The sequence below is a fragment of the Hypanus sabinus genome, chromosome 2 (assembly GCF_030144855.1).
Source record: "Hypanus sabinus isolate sHypSab1 chromosome 2, sHypSab1.hap1, whole genome shotgun sequence".
In the NCBI taxonomy this organism is placed as follows: domain Eukaryota; kingdom Metazoa; phylum Chordata; class Chondrichthyes; order Myliobatiformes; family Dasyatidae; genus Hypanus; species Hypanus sabinus.
In genome coordinates this window covers 182,983,218-183,002,507 of record NC_082707.1, presented here as the reverse complement: position 1 = coordinate 183,002,507, position 19,290 = coordinate 182,983,218, and the positions used below count along the sequence as shown (strand labels likewise).

The window sequence follows — 19,290 nt, the reverse complement described above, 5'->3', positions numbered from 1 at the left end:
CACCATACAGGACCTTTTGCCCATTGTACCCATGCTACCCATTTTGCTCATTAACATTAGTCCCGTTTCCTGCATTGGCTCTATATCCCTCTAAACCCCTCCTATCCATGTACTCATCCAGTTGCCTTTTATATGTTGTACCAGCCTGAAACACTCCTCTGGCAGCTATTCCAAATATCAACCATTTTCTGCTTGAAAAAAGTTTCTCCTTGGGTCCCTTTTAAATCTTTTCCCACTCAGTTTAAAACTATGCCCTCTAGTTCTTGGTTCCCCTTCCCTGGGGAAAAGACAGTATTCATTGCCTCAATTTATACCACTCTTTGTTTTATACACCACTATAAGATCACCTCTCAATCTCCTGATTTCCAAGAAATAAAAGTCCAGCCTCCCAACGTCTCCCTCTGGCTCAGACCCTAGAGTCCTGGAAGCATCCTCGTAGATCTCCTCTGCACTCTTTCCAGTTTAATGATGTCTTTCCTATAAAGGGCGACCACAATGCTGTGCTCAGTTTTGGTAGATTTACTTAAAAGAGTTCTGAATTTCACTACTCAGTGAGCCTAGACTAAATTTGAACTTACCCTGATATGTTCAAGCCAAACAAGAGAATGTGAATGATTTGAAAATTGCCTCCAATAGGTTGTTAGGTGAGGGGAGGGGAGTGCATTATATTATTACTGAGCCAAGGCAGAGTTAAACTACTGTTGGATCCTGATGCTTTTGGAAGTCAAGAATGAGGCATAAAACTTGTTGCTTATGGCCATTTCATTAAATGTTCCAAGAGCAAAGAAGAAGTGTCCAGGGAGCAAAGAAAACAAACTAAAAGCAGTTGTGGTCTTCTCATGCTCAGACTAGTGATAGCAGCATTTCGGTGATACAAATAACCTGTAAAATAGCCAGATTCAAGTGGTGTGACTTGCTACTGAAAACTAAGACATTTCTAGAAAAACATAGAAGCAACTGTACAGTGATTCCTGGAAAATTCACTGAACAAAATTTCATGTATATATAGTAGATAGTTATATGAAAATACAAGCAAACACAGGAAGGTTAAACTACAAGGAAAATAAAAATTCTACACCTCAATCCAACTTAACGAGAGCGGTCAATTCAGTTGAATAGCAGAACAACTTGATAAGGTAACTGGGCAAATCTTTAACGTTATCTCATCACTTTTAACACAAAATTTCTGCTGCACATTGACTTGCAAAAACTTCCCCTTTTTGTTACAGTTCAGTGCTGGAGGGGCTTGATGTCACAACCTCAGAATAGAGGCACTTCCATTTAGAACAAAGATGAGGAGGAATTTCTTTAGCAAGAGGGTGGTGAACCTGTGGAATTCATTGCCATGGACGGCTGTGGAGACCAAGTCAGTGGGTATATTTAAAGTGAAGGTTGATATGTTCTTGGTTTGAGACGTAGAGAAGTACAGCACGGAAACAGGCCCTTTGGCCTATCCAGTCTGTGCTGAGCCATTTAAACTGCCTGCTCCCACTGACCTGCACTAGGACCATAGCCCTCCATAGCCCTATCATCCATGTACCTATCCAAACCTTTCAGCCTTAACCCATGACCTCTGGTTGTAGTCCCTCCCAACCTCAGTGGAAAAAGCCTGCTGGCATTTACTCTTATCTATACCCCTCATAATCTACTGAATATTGAAAGGCCTAGATTAGTGGTCACTAATCTTCTTAAGCCCAAGATCCACTACCTCTGCCTTAGTGAAAGGCAAGATCGACCTACTAAATCGGTTAGTCACATGCATGCGCACCAGGCAGAAAAGACCAAAAGTAAAACTCTGGAAGTAGAAATAATGTATGTACACCAGGGGTCACCACCCTTTTTTGAACCACGGACTGGTTTAATATTGACAATATTCTTGTGGACCGGCCGCCGGGGGGGGGGTGGGGGGGTTGTTAAACAGCGATACTTGCTTGAAGGGGGTTCCTTATGTCCAGTCTATCCCGCAATTTAGTTTACGTGGTTCTCAGCTTCTGTCTTGCTTGCTCATGGTTTTTTGCTCAAAAAAAACTCAACGGTTTGTCTTTAAGTGCGGGGTGCTTGGACTCAATGCACTGGAGCAGTTTTGAGGGCTTCATTGCCTCATTAGACAGACTCCGGGCCCAAACTCCAGCCTCCCAGCCATCCGCCACCAGACGCCTTAGCCAGGTGCGGCTGGTCATGGGTGGAGTGAGAGGACAAGGTCAGGGCCAGAGGTCCCTGTGCCAGGGCCGCAGTGGTCGCAGTCCGGAGAGAGTGACCGACCGAGCGGGGAGTGTGACAGGGCGCGCACCCACCCTCCCTTGTGTGATCTGTTGGCCATACTATTGGGATGACTTTCAGTAGATTGCAGCGAGGTAGCTGCTCTGCTACTTACGAAACCCTGAGCCCGAATTAGGTCTTTTGCGAATATTTTAGCACCGGGTTCCCCACGAACATCCGGTATGCTAAACAGGATTAGAGGCAGCGCCCGTCTGTCCACGCTCCAGGCCAGTAGCAACGGCATTTCCCATCTTGGACGGCCGGTTACCTGAGGCCAACCAATGATCCCTGGCATGAGGGTATCACTGCGCTTAGGCGGCTGATGACCTTGTGTGCATTCAGTTCAACAATTGGCATGACAGGGAATGAGGAAAGGTGCAGCTGACTCATACCGTTTCATATGGACAAATCATATCATATCCTCGTAGCCCGGTGGTTGGGGATCACTGAAGTATACTGTGTAGTGTGTGGCGGGGGAGCTACACACACGCGCACTGGGCAGAAAGAACGGAACTAAAACCCTGCGACCCGGAAACAATCAACAGTATTTGTGCATTTATTTTTCATTTTTTTTGAGATCTACTGGGAAAGTCGCAAAGATCGACCAGTCAATCGCAATCGATGGGTTGGTGACCACTAGCCTAGATAGTGGACGTGGCATGGATGCCATGATTTACTATAGTGGAGGAGTCTAGGACCAGAGAGCACAGTGTCAGAATGCAAGAATGTCCCTTCAGAACAGAAATGATGAGGAATTTATTTAGCCAGAGGGTGGAAAACCTATGGAATTTATTGCCACAGATGGTTTTGGAGGTTTTTTTAAAAGCAGAAGTTGATAGGTTCTTGATTAGTAAGGACATTGAATGTTATAGGGAGAAGGCAGGAGAATGGGGATGAGAGAGATAATAAATCAGCCATGGTCAAAAGGCAGAGGTCCAAATGGCCTAATTTTAACCCTACGTTTTATGGTCTACCTGCACATCCATTTACAAGAGGATGCTGCGGAAACCTCCAACAAAGTAAATAGGAAGAGTTAACTCCAGTGAGTCTTTTGGATATTACCAACTAATTACAAAGCAGGAATAGACTGGGTTAATTTTCCCTGAGCTGGAGGCGGCTGGGAATGAACCTGTAGAGGTAGACAAAATTAGCTAGTGTAGTGAGGCGTGAAGGTCCAAGTCCAAAGGCTTGTGTCCAAGATCAGAAGTCTGCAAGTCTGACCCAGGGAATGGAGGTTGGAGGCCTGACACCTGCGAATCTGGGGACAAGGACTGTCAGTCAGAGGCTCAGAGGTGGCCGGTCCTAGGGTTGGAGGCCTGTCTATGTGAGTGGATGGGTGGTTGAGAGGGTGAGAAAGGGGCTTGTTTTGCTTTTGCCTAATTCTCCTCCTGTGTCTTATGGTCTTATATTAAATGCTGCAATGTAAATTTATTACTGTAACTTGCAACCTTTTGCTAAAATGCCAAGGAACAAATACTAATACTTTATTGTCACCAAATAATTGATATTAGAGCATACAATCATCACAGTGATATTTGTTTCTGCTCTTCGCGCTCCCTGAAGTGCAAGTCGAAGTAAATGTAATAAAAATTTAAATTATAAATCATAATTAGAAAATAGAAAAGGGAAAGTACGTTAGTGCAGCTTCTTCCAGTCTTGGACAGGACAACTTCCATGCCAGGTTGTGATGCAACCTAGAAGAATGCTTTCTACGGTGCATCTATAAAAATTAGTAAGGGTTTTCGGGGACAGGCCAAATTTCTTCAGCTTTCTCAGGAAGTAAAGGTGCTGGTGGGCCTTCTTGGCAGTGGACTCTGCTTGGTTAGACCAAGTCAGGTCATTTGTGAAATTCACAAACAGAGGGAAGTTTAATTATAAATACGTCATTAGAAACTCGGTTGTCATTGTTTTACTGCCCTATTGTAACCGTTTATGGACTTTACAAAGTGCCACAGCCAGTGAGAGAGAGACAAAAGGCTGGTCAGCAGGTCAGAAGGGAATAAATGGTCAACATTTCAGGACAAGGCATTTTATCGTGACTAGAAAGGAAGGAGTAAGAAACCAGAATAAGAAGATGGGGGAGGAGGGGGAAGAGTACAAACTTGCAAGTGGTGGGGGAGGGGGGAATAAAGTAAAAAGCTGGGAGGTGATAGGTTGAAGAAGTAAAAGGCTGAAGAAGAAGGAACCTGATAGGAGAGTGAACTGTGGAATAAAGAGCAGGAGGAGGGGAACCAGAGGGAGGTGATGGACTTGCAGGAAGGAAAGATGTATGAAGAGAGCCAGAATAGAGAACTGAAAAAGAGGGAAGAGATAGAAATTGTATGCTGAAAGGGATACTTCCATTAATGAGAAAATCTGCAGATGCTGGAAATACGAACAACAGACACAAATGCTACACCTGCCCCAACACCACCTCCCTCACTACCATCTAGGGCCATAAACAGTCCTTCCAGGTGAGGTGACACTTCACCTGTGAGTCTGTTGGGGTCATATACTGTGTTTGGTGCTCATGGTGTGGCCTCCTGTACATCAGTGAGACCCGATATACAAACCCCATTTCCAGAAAAGTTGGGATATTTTCCAAAATGTAATAAAAACAAAAATCTGTGATATGTTAATTCATGTTAACCTTTATTTAACTGACAAAAGTACAAAGAAAAGATTTTCAATAGTTTTACTGGATTTTCAATAGCTTTACTCCCGAACTTAATTGTATTTTGTAAATTTACACAAATTTAGAATTTGATGGCTGCAGCACACTCAACAAAAGTTGGGACAGAGGCATGTTTACCATTATGTTACATCACCTTTCCTTTTAATAACATTTTTAATAATTTTGGAACTGAAGATACTAATTGTAGTAGATTTACAATTGGAAATTTTGTCCATTCTTGCTTGATATAAGACTTCAGCTGCTTAACAGTCCGTGGTCTCCGTTGTCTGATTCTCCTCTTCATGATGCGCCATACATTTTCAATAGGAGATAGATCTGGACTGGCAGCAGGCCAGTCAAGCACACGCACTCTGTGTCTACAAAGCCACACTGTTGTAGCCTGTGCAGAATGTTGTCTGGCATTGCCCTACTGAAATAAGCATCGATGTCCCGGGAAGAGACGTCGCCTTAATGGCAACATATGTCTCTCTGAAATCCTAATATACGCCTCAGAGTCAATGGTACCTGCACATACATGCAACTCACCCATGCTGTGGGCACTGATGTACCCCCATACCATCACAGATGCTGGCTTTTGCACCTTTCACTGATAACAATCAGGATGGTCATTTTCATCTTTGGCACGGAGAACTCGAAGCCCGTTTTTTTCCGAAAACTAGCTGAAATGTGGACTCATCTGACCACAGCACACGGTTCCACAGTCTTTCGGTCCATCTGAGATGAGCTCAGGCCCAGAGAACTCACCAGCGTTTCTGCATAGAGTTGATGTATGGCTTCCTCCTTGCGTAATACAGTTTCAAGTTGCATTTCTGGATGCAGCGACGGACTGTGTTAAGTGACAATGGTTTTCTGAAGTAATCCCGAGCCCAGGTGGCTATAATTGTCACCTTTCTTAGGCAGTGCCGCCTGAGGGCTCGAAGATCACGCGCATTCAACAGTGGTTTCCGACCTTGCCCTTTACGCACTGAGATGTCTCTGAATTCTCTGAATCTTTTCACAATATTATGAACTGTAGATGTTGAAAGACCTAAATTCTCCGTAATCTTGCGTTGGGAAATGTTCCTTTTGAAATGACTAACAATTCTCTCATGAATTTTGGCACAAAGAGGTGAGCCACGACCCATCCTTACTTGCAAAGACTGAGCCTTTGATGAACGCTACTTTTATACCCAGTCATGATACCTCACCTGCTACCAATTAGCCTGCTTAATGTGGAGTCTTCCAAACCAGTGTTACTTGAATATTCTGTGCACTTTTCAATCTTATTTTAACTCTGTCCCAACTTTTGTTGAGTGTGTTGCAGCCATCAAATTCTAAATTTGTGTATATTTACAAAATAAAACTATTGAAAATCTTTTCTTTGTACTTTTGTCCGTTAAATAAAGGTTCATGTGAATTAACATATCACAGATTTTTGTTTTTATTGCATTTTGGAATATATCCCAACTTTTCTGGAAAAGAGGTTTGTAGATTGGAAGACCACTTCGCCAAGTATCTACACTCCATCTGCCAGAACAAGTGGGATCTCCCAGTGGCCACCCATTTTAATTCCACTTCCCATTCCGATTCTATTATGTCCATCCATGACCTCCTCTGCTGTTGTGATGACCTCACTTAGGTTGGAGGAACAACACCTTGTATTCCGTTTGGGTAGCCTCCAACCTGATGGTTTGAACATTGATTTATCAAACGACGTAATGCCCCCTCCACCCCTCCATCCCCTTTTCCCTCTCTCACCTCATCTCACCAATCAACTTCCCAGCTCTTTACTTCCTCCCCCTCCAGGTTCCACCCATCACCTGGTGTTTCTCTCTCCCCTCCCACCACCTTTTAAATCTTCTCCTCAGCTTTTTCCCTCAGTCCTTCTGAAGAGTTTCAGCCTGAAACATGGTACTTTTTTTCATAATTTAAACTCCTCCAGTATTTTGTGTGTGTTGCTGGGATATTTCCATTTCACAGCCAATGGTACATTTTGAATTGAGGCCTCTCTTAGGAAATGCAGTAGCCAATTCGCTGGCAACTAGCAACAAATGGCAGAATGATTATGAGAAAATCAATAATGTTGATATTGCAGGATGAATGGATAAATATTGGCCAGGGCACCCAAATTTACTCCCCTGTTCCTCTTTAAATGGTGTCATGAAATCTGTAGTTGAGGAGGGAAGATGGAACCTTGGTTAATGTCTTATCAAAGATTTCTCCTCTGCTGATTCAGCAGAGTCCTACATGCAGTTGTTAGTGAAGGTTCTGGGGCGGCTTCCCATTCACTTCAATCAAAGGGTCACTGAAGGTTCCGGGTTAGCGTGGCGTGGTAGCATAGTGGCTGGTGTAACAGTTTACAGTGCCAGCAGTCAGAGTTCAATTCCCACCACTGTCTGTAAGGAGCTTGTACCTTCTCCCTGTGACTGCATAGGTTTCCTCCGGGTGTTTGGTTTTCAAAGACAAATGGGTTAGTAATTTGTTGGCACCAGAACATGGCAATGCCTGTGGGCTGCCCCCAGCTCATCCTCACACTGTGTTGATCATTGGCATTTAGAACACAGCGCTGCAGCACACAATGTTGTACCATCCTTTTCGCCTACTATCTAACCATTCTCTCTTTCGCAGTTCTCCATTTTCTATTATCTCTAACAGTCACTTAAATGTTTCTAATGTATCTGCCTCTAACACAATCCCAGTTGAGTGTTCATTGCATCCACTACTCTCTGTATACAGTTGGCCCTCCTTATCCGTGGATCCCGCATGTGCGAATTCAACAAACTGCGAATCGTGAAAACCCGGAAGTGCTCTTCCAGCACTTGTTCGAGCATGTACAGACTTTTTTTCCTTATCATTATTTCCTAAACAATGCAGTATAACAACTATTTTACATAGCATTTATATTGTATTAAGTATTATAAGTAATCTAGAGATGATTTAAAGTATACGGGAGGATGTGCGTGGGTTATCGTGGATCGGGATCGAAAAAATCATAAGTTCTCTTACTCAGTAAGTCAGAACAGGTACATCCGATATTATTTAGCGTCAGTTAGTCAAATGTTTGTCTTAGTATATAGTATATATTTTACCTTTCTATGCATATAAAACACTTAAGAACGTATGTTTCAGTGCTGGGTCAGGAACGGAAATTCTTGGGACTCAGGACAGATCACTCCTGAGCTCTCCACTGTGCCGGGTTGATATGGAGGATCAAAAACTCAAAACCTCAAAACCTAATAATTAAACCACTGTGTTGCTTAGTAATAATTGTAGCTTTCATCAGGGCAGAGCCTTTCTCATTTTATCCTTTAAAATTGTTCTGATCGTTGACCAACTTAGCCTAACGCTTTTTCAATGACCGATGGCGTTTCACCTCTTTCCGATCGCTTTATTATTTCCACTTTATTTTCAATCGTGATCGTGATTATTTTTGTGAACAGAAACACTGCGGATTCAGAGCTCTGGCGCCAGGTCCTAATGTCCACCGCACTGAGACAGGTTAAATAAGGTCTGGGGTTCCGCTGGGTCCTAAGGTCCACCACATTGAGACAGGTTGAATAAGGGACTTGAGCATCCACGAATGTTGGTATCCAGGAGGGGTCCCGGAACCAATCCCCCGCGGATAAAGAGGGCCAACTGTATTTGAAGAAAAACACCTTACTTCTGACATTGCCCTCACCTATACTTTCCTCCCATCACCTTAAAACTATTTCTACCCTGGGAAAAAGTCTCTGGCTATCCGCTATCTCTTTGCCTCTTATCTCTTATCAAGACGCCTCTCATTCTCCTTTGCCCCGAAGGAAAAAGCCCTAGGTCACTCAACCTTTACTCACTGTCTGTTCGATGTACATGTGATGAATAATGTTTACCTTTGTCTTTCCCATCTGTGAACCTGCTTGTTTTCTCTCCAGGTTATGACTGCATATACAAACGGCGCACTGGCATCAAGACAGATGGGTGTGCTGTGTGCTTTAAGCGGGACCGATTTAGTTTAGTCTCTGAGCACCCTGTGGAATATTTCCGACCCATTGTGGAAACGTTGAACAGGGACAATGTGGCACTGCTGGCTTTGCTTCGGCCCCTAGCTCCAGGCTCCAGCCAAGACGTCTCAAAGCTGCCCGACATCTGTGTGGCAAACACTCATCTCATCTTCAACCCAAGGCGGGGGGACATCAAACTCACCCAGCTAGCTGTGTTGTTTGCTGAAATTCAGCAGGTGGTGCAGGCAGCTCAGGGTGATGGCACACCTTGTCCCGTCATCCTCTGTGGGGATCTGAACTCTGTCCCAGACTCCCCTCTGTATAAACTCATCTGCAATGGAGAGCTGTACTATTATGGAATACCTACCTGGAAGGTAAGGAGGCAGCATGAGATTTCAATATTTCCAAAGCTATCATTAGAGGCATAGAGCTCTGCAGTACAGAAACAGTCTGTGTTGAACTAACTCAGCCATTGACCTGCACTTGGACAATAGCCCTTCGTACCTTTCCATCCATATATTTATCCAGACTTAAGTGTTGAAATCAAGCCTGCATCCACTAGTTCTGCTGCCAGCTCATTCCACGCTCTCAACACCTTCTGAGTGAAGTTCCCCTTTAACATTTCACCTTTCATCCTTAACCCATGACCTCAGGTTCTAATCTCACCCAACCTCAGTGAAAAAGCCTGCTTGCATTAACCCGATCTATACCCCTCATAATTTTGTAATGCTATCAAATTGTCCCTCATTCTCCTATACTCCAGGGAATAAAGTCTGACCCTATTCAACCTTTCCCTATAACGCAAGTCCTCATGTCCCAGCAACATCATTGTAAATTATTTCAATCTTGCTGTATAACTTTCCAGGTTTTTTTTGTAATGAAATGCCTCTGGTCCTTTTGCTAGTGATCTGTTTTTATTATAATTGATGTTTCGGCAGGTATCCTGTCAGGAAGATTACTCTAATCAATTCTGTCCGAGGAAACTCTACGGTCCTCTTTGGCCGAGCAGACTCAGGATAACTGACAACTGTCAGTATGTGGCTGTATGTGAAAAGAAGACTACAGGTTAGTTACAGATCTCCTCATGCGATCCTCGTACTCTTTCTGTTGGAGGATATTTTTAGGACTGAGATTTTGTCTCATTATTCCTTCAAAATCCCTTCCCTCTGCAAAGCCTCATTTTTATTTATGGCCACAGCTTGGTAACAGGCCATTCTGGCCCAACGAGCCCATGCTGCCCAACTACATCCATGAGACCAATTAACCTACTGACCCGTATGTCTTTGGAATTTTGGGGGGAAATCAGAGCACGCGGAGGAAACCCATACAATCACAGGGAGAACGTACAAGCTCCTTACAGACTGGTAAAATCGAACCTGGCTGCTGGCACTATAATAGTGTTGAGCTAACAACTATGCTGCTATGCCACACTATTTTCCATGGTCTCTTCCCAAATGTTGCTCCAGTTCACTTTGCATTTAATTGCTTTTGGAGAAAGGTAGTACTTTGGTGAGACACACCGGAATGCTAATTGGAACATAGAACATAGAATAGGTCAGGAATAGGACCTTCAGTCTACTGTGTCTGTGCCAACCATGATGCCAATTGAAATTACTCCCATCTGCCTGTACCTGGTCTGTTTCACTCTATTCAAGATTAAAACCTTTTAAAGATTAACTTTATTTGTCATCCAAACATTGAAAAATACTATGAAATGCATTGTTCGTGGCAATGACCAACACGGTTGAAGGATGTGCTAAGGGTAGCTCACAACTGTCACCGTGCTTCTGGTGACAACATAGCTTGTGCACAACTCAGTAAACTTAACCTGTACATCTGTGGAGTGTGAGAGGAAACCCGAGCACTTGAGGGGAAACCCATGTGCTATGAGTGGAACATATGTACTCCTTGGAGACAGCAGCAGGAATTAAACACCAATTGCTGATCACTGGCGCGGTAAAGCATTACGCTAATTGCTACTGTGCAAAATGTCCAAATGCCTCCTAAGTGTTGTCATTAAATCTTACTTCACCCCCCTCCCCCCGGTGTTGTATCCCAGGTATTTTTGTGTATGTGTGTGTGTTTGTTTTTAAAAACTTGTCTTGAAATCTCCATTGTCCTGATTTCCCTTCTTTTCCCTTTTGAAACAGGAACATCACCGTCTATGACTCAGTCTTCTAGCACCTCCCCTGTGGCTAAAAATAATTGAGATTTCTAGTAATTATAGTCTCGCTTGCTTTGGTAGATCTCATCGGTGTTTTTCAAGACATCCAGCGCCACTTACTGCTCTAGAACAGTGTTACCCAAACTTTTTCTTTTAGCCCAATACCCCCCCAAGCACTTTCAAACTTTCTGATGCCCCCCTAAAGCACCTTCATACTTGCCACACCCCGCTTAGGCATAGTATACTTTCCGGCACCCCCTAAATGTAAAAACATATCTAGCATATGCTAACATGAGAAAATGATTCTGCTTTCAATTTTTATTTGTCGTTAAACTTAGTGTACACAGTACCTGTGTGCTGTACAGCAGCTTCAATATCAATGTGATCCTTGAGCTTGATTTTTACCAAAAGTTGAAATATCTGGTTCAAATTGTCAGCAAAAGCCTTAAGTCCCCACATGTGACAATGTCCAAGTGGTTTCTTTTTTTTTGTCAGTATGTGGTTCACTGCACTGAAGCCTCTTTCAACAAGGTAGGAGGATGGAAATGCAATGACGAGCAGTTTGGCTCTTCTCCAAAGACCAGGAAACTTCGTATGTCAGTGTAGCCACATACTGACATTTTTGAAAAAGCATTTTTGCTTCTTCATCATTCTGAATTTTGATCATTTCTTCTTGCAAGCTCTCTTCCTGCTCTTTCACCTTGCAAAGAAATGGATTTATTGCCTTTTGACAACCAACACACTTAAGTGTTAAGCAGCAAGTGTTCAAACTTTTCATCATTATCTTGACATAACTGGCAAAATATTTTGCTATTTCATGGATGACCTTTAATTTTGTTGATAGCAGATATTGCTATGCTTGAAAAAAGTCACTGGCCGAGGTTTATGACTGCAAGATGTTGACGAAGAATTATACAGTGGATTGCAAACAGACTTGGAGTTTTTTTCATACATGCCACTAAACCAGCATGGTGATTTGTTCCACAAGAAATCATGTTCCTAATTGGAATTCTTTTATCCTTGATGTATGTATTGAGCTCATCATTGATCGATTCTCCCTTGATATTTGGTTTTAACTTTTTGCAAAAGAGAATCTCTTCTTAAACTTTTCTATTTTTGATCAACCGTACCATCAGCGATGCCTTCTTGTCTCTCACAGTTGACTCATACAGTTGTATCCCACGTTCTGTTAGTTGTAGCTCTGCATAGTTGATGCTTAGTATCTTCACTTATTTCGTCAATGCGACAAACTTCTGAGTTATTACTCAGGAATTGTTTTTTAAATTCTGATATCCATTTTGAGAACAGTGGTGAGCACTTCTGATACATTATTCATCTTTCACCAATTGTATGAGATTATCTACTGCTATTATTTTGGAAATGTTATAAGAAGCATTGAGACCACTTTCAAGGTCATTTTGTAGTTTTCTTGGCAAATGACTCGAGTGCGCCAACACTTTTCAAATGTTCCTTTCATCTTCTGGAACTGAGAAATACCATAAGTCTTTTCAGGGTCTTTGATGGGTGTTCCTGCAATCTTGGTGGTTTCATGGCTTCATTAGACAGTGCACTATTACAAATAAAGACACATGGGGCATTGCTGATCTGACGGCAGTGGAATAAAACCATACTCCAAGTATGTAACATTGGATTGACCCACTTTCTGTAGTTTCTGTTTCTCAGCAGGATTAGAATTAAAGACCTGAACACCTTCAGACTCATAGAGATTGCACTGTATGTATTTATCCTCATTAACAGGGCTAAATTAAAATTTACATTAACTGGGAATGTCTATCGGATGTTGGTGGCAGCGAATTTACACAGAAGAAACTATGGTAGCGGCATGCAAAGGTGAAGATGAATACGATCACAATAGCAAAAAAAATATGTTGACAAGGATTCAGGTTGGAATCTGAATGTTAGTTGGGATGGAGCTGGTGATCGGCAAGCTGCATTTATACTATTCCAGTTAGCGTGATTGGGGATTATGAAGATCTGAATCCCCAAAAGATGGCTTCTGACTGTAACATGAAGCCAAGGTCACTTTGAACTCCTCAGTAGGAATCCTCAGGGTCGGCAGGTTCACTGATTGGCTCTATTGCACCATTTGGTTCTGGCCAGAGCTGTATTGTTGAATAACCTGTTTTCCATAGATCCGTAGAGAAAGTTGAGAGGGTGTACTTGACTTACCAACTATTAAATTGCATGAACTTGTTCTGTGCCATGAGTCAAGAGGAACTGTTGGGCACCCTGGTTGCTAATTAATTCCCCAATAATGTCTGTCTGGTTGGTAAGGTTGGATGAGATTGCCGAGTTTCAGTTGCTTTGTGCTGACGAGTCTCACCACTTGCAGAGCTATAGTTCTTCCTGTGTTCCAGTGCCTCATCCTTTTTTAATGTAAGTGCCTGCTCTACTAAGGGTCAGTCAGACCTCGTGCCTCAAGTTAGGGTGCCACTTACCGCTCCCCCACCCCCAAGAATCATGAACACCCCCACTGATATAGACAGGTCTCCAACTCCAGGCCTTTATGCCTCTGACCAATAGTCTTTGGCCCCAGATTCGCAGACATCGGGCCTCCAGCCTCCATTCCCTGGTCAGACTTGCAGACTTCTGACCTTGGACACAAGCCTTTAGACTACAGTCTTCGGGCCTCACTACACTATCTAACTTTGTCTAGCTCTACAGGTTCATTCCCAGCTGCCTCCAACTCAGGGAAAACTAACCCAGTTTTTTGCTGCTTTGTAATTTGTTGGTAATACCAGTTGGAATTAAGTTTTTGTATCTGCCTTGTTACAGGATTCCACAGCATCCTCTTGTTTTGTTATTCCAGCGATGACCTGGCAGTGACTGATTTTGTTTATGTCTTCAGGAATCCGGAGGTACGGCCGTGAGTTCCTCCTCCAATTTCGATTCTCCACACCGGCACTAGTGCGGCCAGAGCATCTCGATTTTATTGAAGGCGTAACGGATGCTAAACCAGGTATAGCCAGACTGACATGCACACAGACCAGAAGACTACGGGCAGAATTTTGATATTTACTAATCAAGAATCTATCAACGTCTGACTTATATATACTTAATGACTTGACCTCCACAGCCATCATACTAATTGGGGTACAAGATCATCTACCTTATTCTGTATACTGCAAGCATTCAAATATAACATCTTCGGTTCGTATTCATCACCCTTCTTGATTTTGCCCCCATTTTACACTTTAATTCATCCCACTGACTGCAAGTTTGCCCTGTCATTTGCCTGTTCATCCTCACAGTCTCATTACACACTGCATCGACTTGTAACTGCCCCATCCTCAACCCTATCTTCCCACCAAATTAGTTTAAACCCTCCCAACAGCTCTTACCCTGCCTACAAGAATATTGATTGCCCTCTGGTGTAACCCATCCTTTTTGTACAGGTCATACCTTCCCTGGAAGAGATAGCAATGATCCTGAACTCTGAAACCTTGGCCCCTGCACCACTTCCTCAACACTCATTCAACTATGCTATCATCCTATTCCTGCCCTGACTGGCACCTGGTCCTGAGAGTAGCACAATGGATTGCAACTTGGAGGTCCTGCTCTTCAGCCCCCTCCCTAATTCCCCATACTCACTGCTCAGGACCTCTTCCCCTTTTCTACTTCTGTCACTGGTGCCAATGTGCATCACAACCTCTGGCTGCTCACCCTTCCCCTTGAAAATCTTCTGCAGCCACACTGAGACATCCCGGACACTAGCATCTGGGAGGCAATACACCATCCTAACATCCTGGCTTCTCTTTCAAGGCTATAGAATCTTCTGTCCACCCCCTATTGAATCTTCTATCATCACCTCACAGGCAAGTCCCGAGAAGCCCTGCTTGCATTTCCAAACTGTGGTGCGTGAAGTCTCTAACTCACTCTACAATCTCCCGTTCCATGATCCCTTCCCCATCCCGCTTTCTAAACTCCAGTGAGTACAGCTCAGCTCTGGCAGCTGTCCTTCCTCTAGCAGCTCAATCCATGTCCCATCACCTTGTATATGGCAAAACTTGCCTCTCAAGTCTCCGTCAAATGTTTCCCCTCTCACCTTCAAAGTTATGCCTTCTAATTTTAGTCTCCTCTGCCCTGTAGGTGATGGGGTGCAAAAATACTGAATATCTACGTCCCTCATGATTTTATAATCTTCTATAAGGTCACCCCCTCAGTCTCCTATGTTCCAGGTTAAAACATATCAGAGCCTATCCAGCATCTTATGACTCGGGCTGTCCGGTCCAGACAACATCCTTGTGACTCTTTTCTGCACCCCTTCAAGCCTAATCAGATCCTTCCTTTAGCATGATGACCAGAACAGTGCACGTTACTCTGTGTACAATATGTGTCGGGGAAGTGAGGGTGAGTTAATGCAGAGGCCACTGTTTCTTTAAGTATATAGTCTTTCATCTTCTCTGTTGACACTGCTGTGGTTTCTGTCTCCACTCAGAGCCTCCTGGAGATGGGTCGGAGCGCTATGTCAGGGTGTCTGATCCAGAGGACGAACTCTTCTGTAAAAGGTACCATTACAGGATTGATGTGGAAGGCGTGCAGAGGAGATTTACCAGGATGCCACCCAGATTAGAGAGCATGTCTTATGAGCATAGGTTGAGTGAACTAAGGCTTTTCTCTTTGGAGTGATGGAAGATGAGAGGTGATTTGATAGAGGTGTACAAGATATTAGGAGGCATAGATTCCAGGGTGGAAATGGCTAACATGAAGGGGCCATAACTTTAAGGTGTTTGTCGGAAAGTATCAGGGAGATGTCAGATAGTTTCTTTTCACACGGACTGCTGAATGCATGGAACATGTTGCCAGTGGTGGTGGTAGAGGCAGATACATTAGGGGCGCTTTAGTGACTCTTGGGTAAGCACATGGCTGAAAGAAAAATAGAGAGGGATGTGGGAGGGAAGCATTAAATTAATCTTAGAGGAAGTTAAAAAGTGGGCACAACATTGTGGGCTGAAGCACCTGAACTCTTCTACAGTCTTTGATGTTCTACACCAACTGAGGTAATGGGGTTTGTGCTCCCAACTGTGACAGGATTTCTTGTCCATGGTAATGTTACAGGGTGGTAGCAATGTATAGCTGGGATCTTAACATCTATTGTTCTGGTTATAGATAGACAAGGAGCGAGATTCACCTGTTTAAAATAATTCAGCGGTACAGTTGATGACCTCCATTGACCCAGCTTTGATCCTGTCCTCTGGTGCTGTTTGTCTGGAGTTGACATGTTCTTCGCCCCCCCCCCCCCACCCCCCAGACTTAGTTGTTTATTGATTCAAACAGCAAATATCACCACATGTTTTAAAGTGCATGTGACAAATGAAGCTAATCTTTAATCTTTGGAATATGGGGTGAATAAATTGGGCTAGGGTGTAATTAATGTAAAAACAGGTGTTTGGCACAGACTCAAGTCAAGTGGCCTGTTTCCATGTTGTGTGACTGAGTAATGGTGATTGTGTATCCCAGATGATGGAAACTATCTGTCTCACCAACCCTTTTTCTGTCTGTTCCACTCAGGTCTCCCACCACCATCCGACACAACCTCAACCTGACCTCAGTCTACACTCATTTTCAGTCTGACACGGGACGACCTGAGGTCACGACCTGCTCGTCGGGCTTTGGCCTCACTGTGGATTACATATTCTACTCTGCGCAGCCTGTTGCTGACACAAGTAGAAAAGGTTGGTGGGTTTTCTGTAGACCATGAAGGCAGAGTAGGGAAGGTATAGTGTCCCATGAGTCTTCATGTTCCAGATGTATTGCAGTGTTGAATGGCATAAGTACAAAGTTCAAAGTGAATTTTATAATCAAAGTATGTATATGTCACCCATTACTACCTTGTGATACATTTTCTTGCAGGCAGTCACAGTAGAACAAAAAAACGCAATAGAATCGATGAAAAACTACACACATGCGAAGACTGACAAATAACTAATGTGCAAATAACAAAAGAAACTATAAGACCATAGGATATAGGAGTAGAATTAGACTATTCAGCACATTGAGTCTGCTCTGCCATTCGATGATGGCTGATTTATTATCCCTCTCAACCCCATTCTCCAGCCTTCTCCATAACCTTTGATGCCCTTACTAATCAATAACCTATCAACCTCTTTTTTAGATATACCCAAAGACTTGGCCTCCACATTTGTCTATGACAATGAATTCCACAGATTCGTCGCTATCTGGCTAAATAAATTCCTCTGTTCTTAGGGGATGTCCTTCTAAAGTGGCATGCAAAAGTTTGGGCACCCCTGGTCAAAATTTCTGTTACTGTGAGTAGTTAAGTGAGTAGAAGATGGACTGATCTCCAAAAGTCATAAAGTTAAAGATGAAACATTCTTTTCAACATTTTAAGCAAGATTAGTGTATTATTTTTGTTTTATACAATTTTAGAGTGAAAAAAAGGAAAGGAGCACCATGCAAAAGTTTGGGCACCCCAAGAGATTTGAGCTCTCAGATAACTTTTCCCAAGGTCTCAGACCTTATTAGGGCTATGGCTTGTTCACAGTCATTGTTAGGCAGGGCCAGGTGATGCAAATTTCAAAGCTTTATAAATACCCTGATTCCTCAGACCTTGTCCCAATGATCAGCAGCCATGGGCTCCTCGAAGCAGCTGCCTAGCACTCTGAAAATTAAAATAAATGATGCCCACAAAGCAGGAGAAGGCTATAAGAAGATAGCAAAGTGTTTTCAGGTAGCTATTTCCTCAGTTTGTAATGTAATTAAGAAATGGCAGTTAACAGGAATGGTGGAGGTCAGCCCACGATATTTTACCAACCTTTTAACCTACTAACCCTTACCTCTCACATAGTGTCCTTTTTTATTTCATCCATGTGCCTGTCCAAGGTGTACATAATGTATCTATCTCCACCACCAAACCCAGCATGTTTCGTGCCCAGAACTCTTTGTACAAACCCCATTTCTAGAAAAGTTGGGATATTTTCCAAAATGCAATAAAAACAAAAATCTGTGATATGTTAATTCACGTGACAAAAGTACAAAGAAAAGATTTTCAATAGTTTTATTCACCAACTTAATTGTATTTTGTAAATATACACAAATTTAGAATTTGATGGCTGCAACACCCTCAACAAAAGTTGGGACTGAGTTGAAATAAGATTGAAAAGTGCACAGAATATTCAAGTAACACCGGTTTGGAAGACTCCACATTAAGCAGGCTAATTGATAGCAAGTGAGGTATCATGACTGGGTATAAAAGTAGCGTCCATTAAAGGCTCAGTCTTTGCAAGTAAGGATGGGTCGTGGCTCACCCCTTTGTGCCAAAACTCATGAGAGAATTGTTAGTCATTTCAAAAGGAACATTTCCCAACGCAAGATTACGGAGAATTTAGGTCTTTCAACATCTACAGTTCATAATATTGTGAAAAGATTCAGAGAATTCAGAGGCATCTCAGTGCGTAAAGGGCAAGGTCGGAAACCACTGTTGAAGGCGCGTGATCTTCGAGCCCTCAGGCGGCACTGCCTAAGAAACCGTCATACTACTGTGACAATTATAGTCACCTGGGCTTGGGAGTACTTCAGAAAACCATTGTCACTTAACACAGTCTGTCGCTGCATCCAGAAATGCAACTTGAAACTGTTTTACGCAAGGAGGAAGCCATACATCATCTCTATGCAGAAACGCTGGCGAGTTCTCTGGGCCCGAGCTCATCTCAGATGGACCGAAAGACTGTGGAACCGTGTGCTGTGGTCAGATATCTGTGTCCACATTTCAGCTAGTTTTTGGAAAAAACGGGCATCAAGTTCTCCGTGCCAAAGATGAAAACGACCATCCTGATTGTTATCAGCGAAAGGTGCAAAAGCTAGCATCTATGATGGTATGGGGGTGCATCAGTGCCCATGGCATGGGTGAGTTGCATGTATGTGAAGGTACCATTGACTCTGAGGTGTATATTAAGATTTTAGAGAGACATATGTTGCCATCAAGACGACGTCTCTTCCCGGGATGTCCATGCTTATTTCAACAGGATAATGCCAGACCACATTCTGCACGGGCTACAACAGCATGGCTTTGTAGACACAGAGTGTGTATGCTTGACTGGCCTACTGCCAGTCCAGATCTATCTACTATTGAAAATGTATAGCGCATCATGAAGAGGAGAATCAGACAACGGAGACCACGGACTGTTGAGCAGCTGAATTCTTATATCAAGCAAGAATGGACAAAATTTCCAATTGTAAATCTACTACAATTA

The 19,290-nt window shown here is 43.1% G+C and overlaps 1 protein-coding gene across 1 annotated transcript in view; it reads left to right on the top strand.

Moving 5' to 3' along the window:
- The window catches only part of LOC132388572 (protein angel homolog 1-like), a 54,497-nt gene that overhangs the window by 22,139 nt on the left and 13,068 nt on the right, over positions 1-19,290 (top strand). Inside the window, exons 5-9 of the mRNA XM_059960951.1 lie at positions 8,824-9,266; positions 9,831-9,957; positions 13,926-14,036; positions 15,516-15,585; positions 16,589-16,752. Of these exons, the coding sequence (XP_059816934.1) occupies positions 8,824-9,266; positions 9,831-9,957; positions 13,926-14,036; positions 15,516-15,585; positions 16,589-16,752 (915 nt within the window). The remainder of the gene's footprint in view (positions 1-8,823; positions 9,267-9,830; positions 9,958-13,925; positions 14,037-15,515; positions 15,586-16,588; positions 16,753-19,290) is intronic.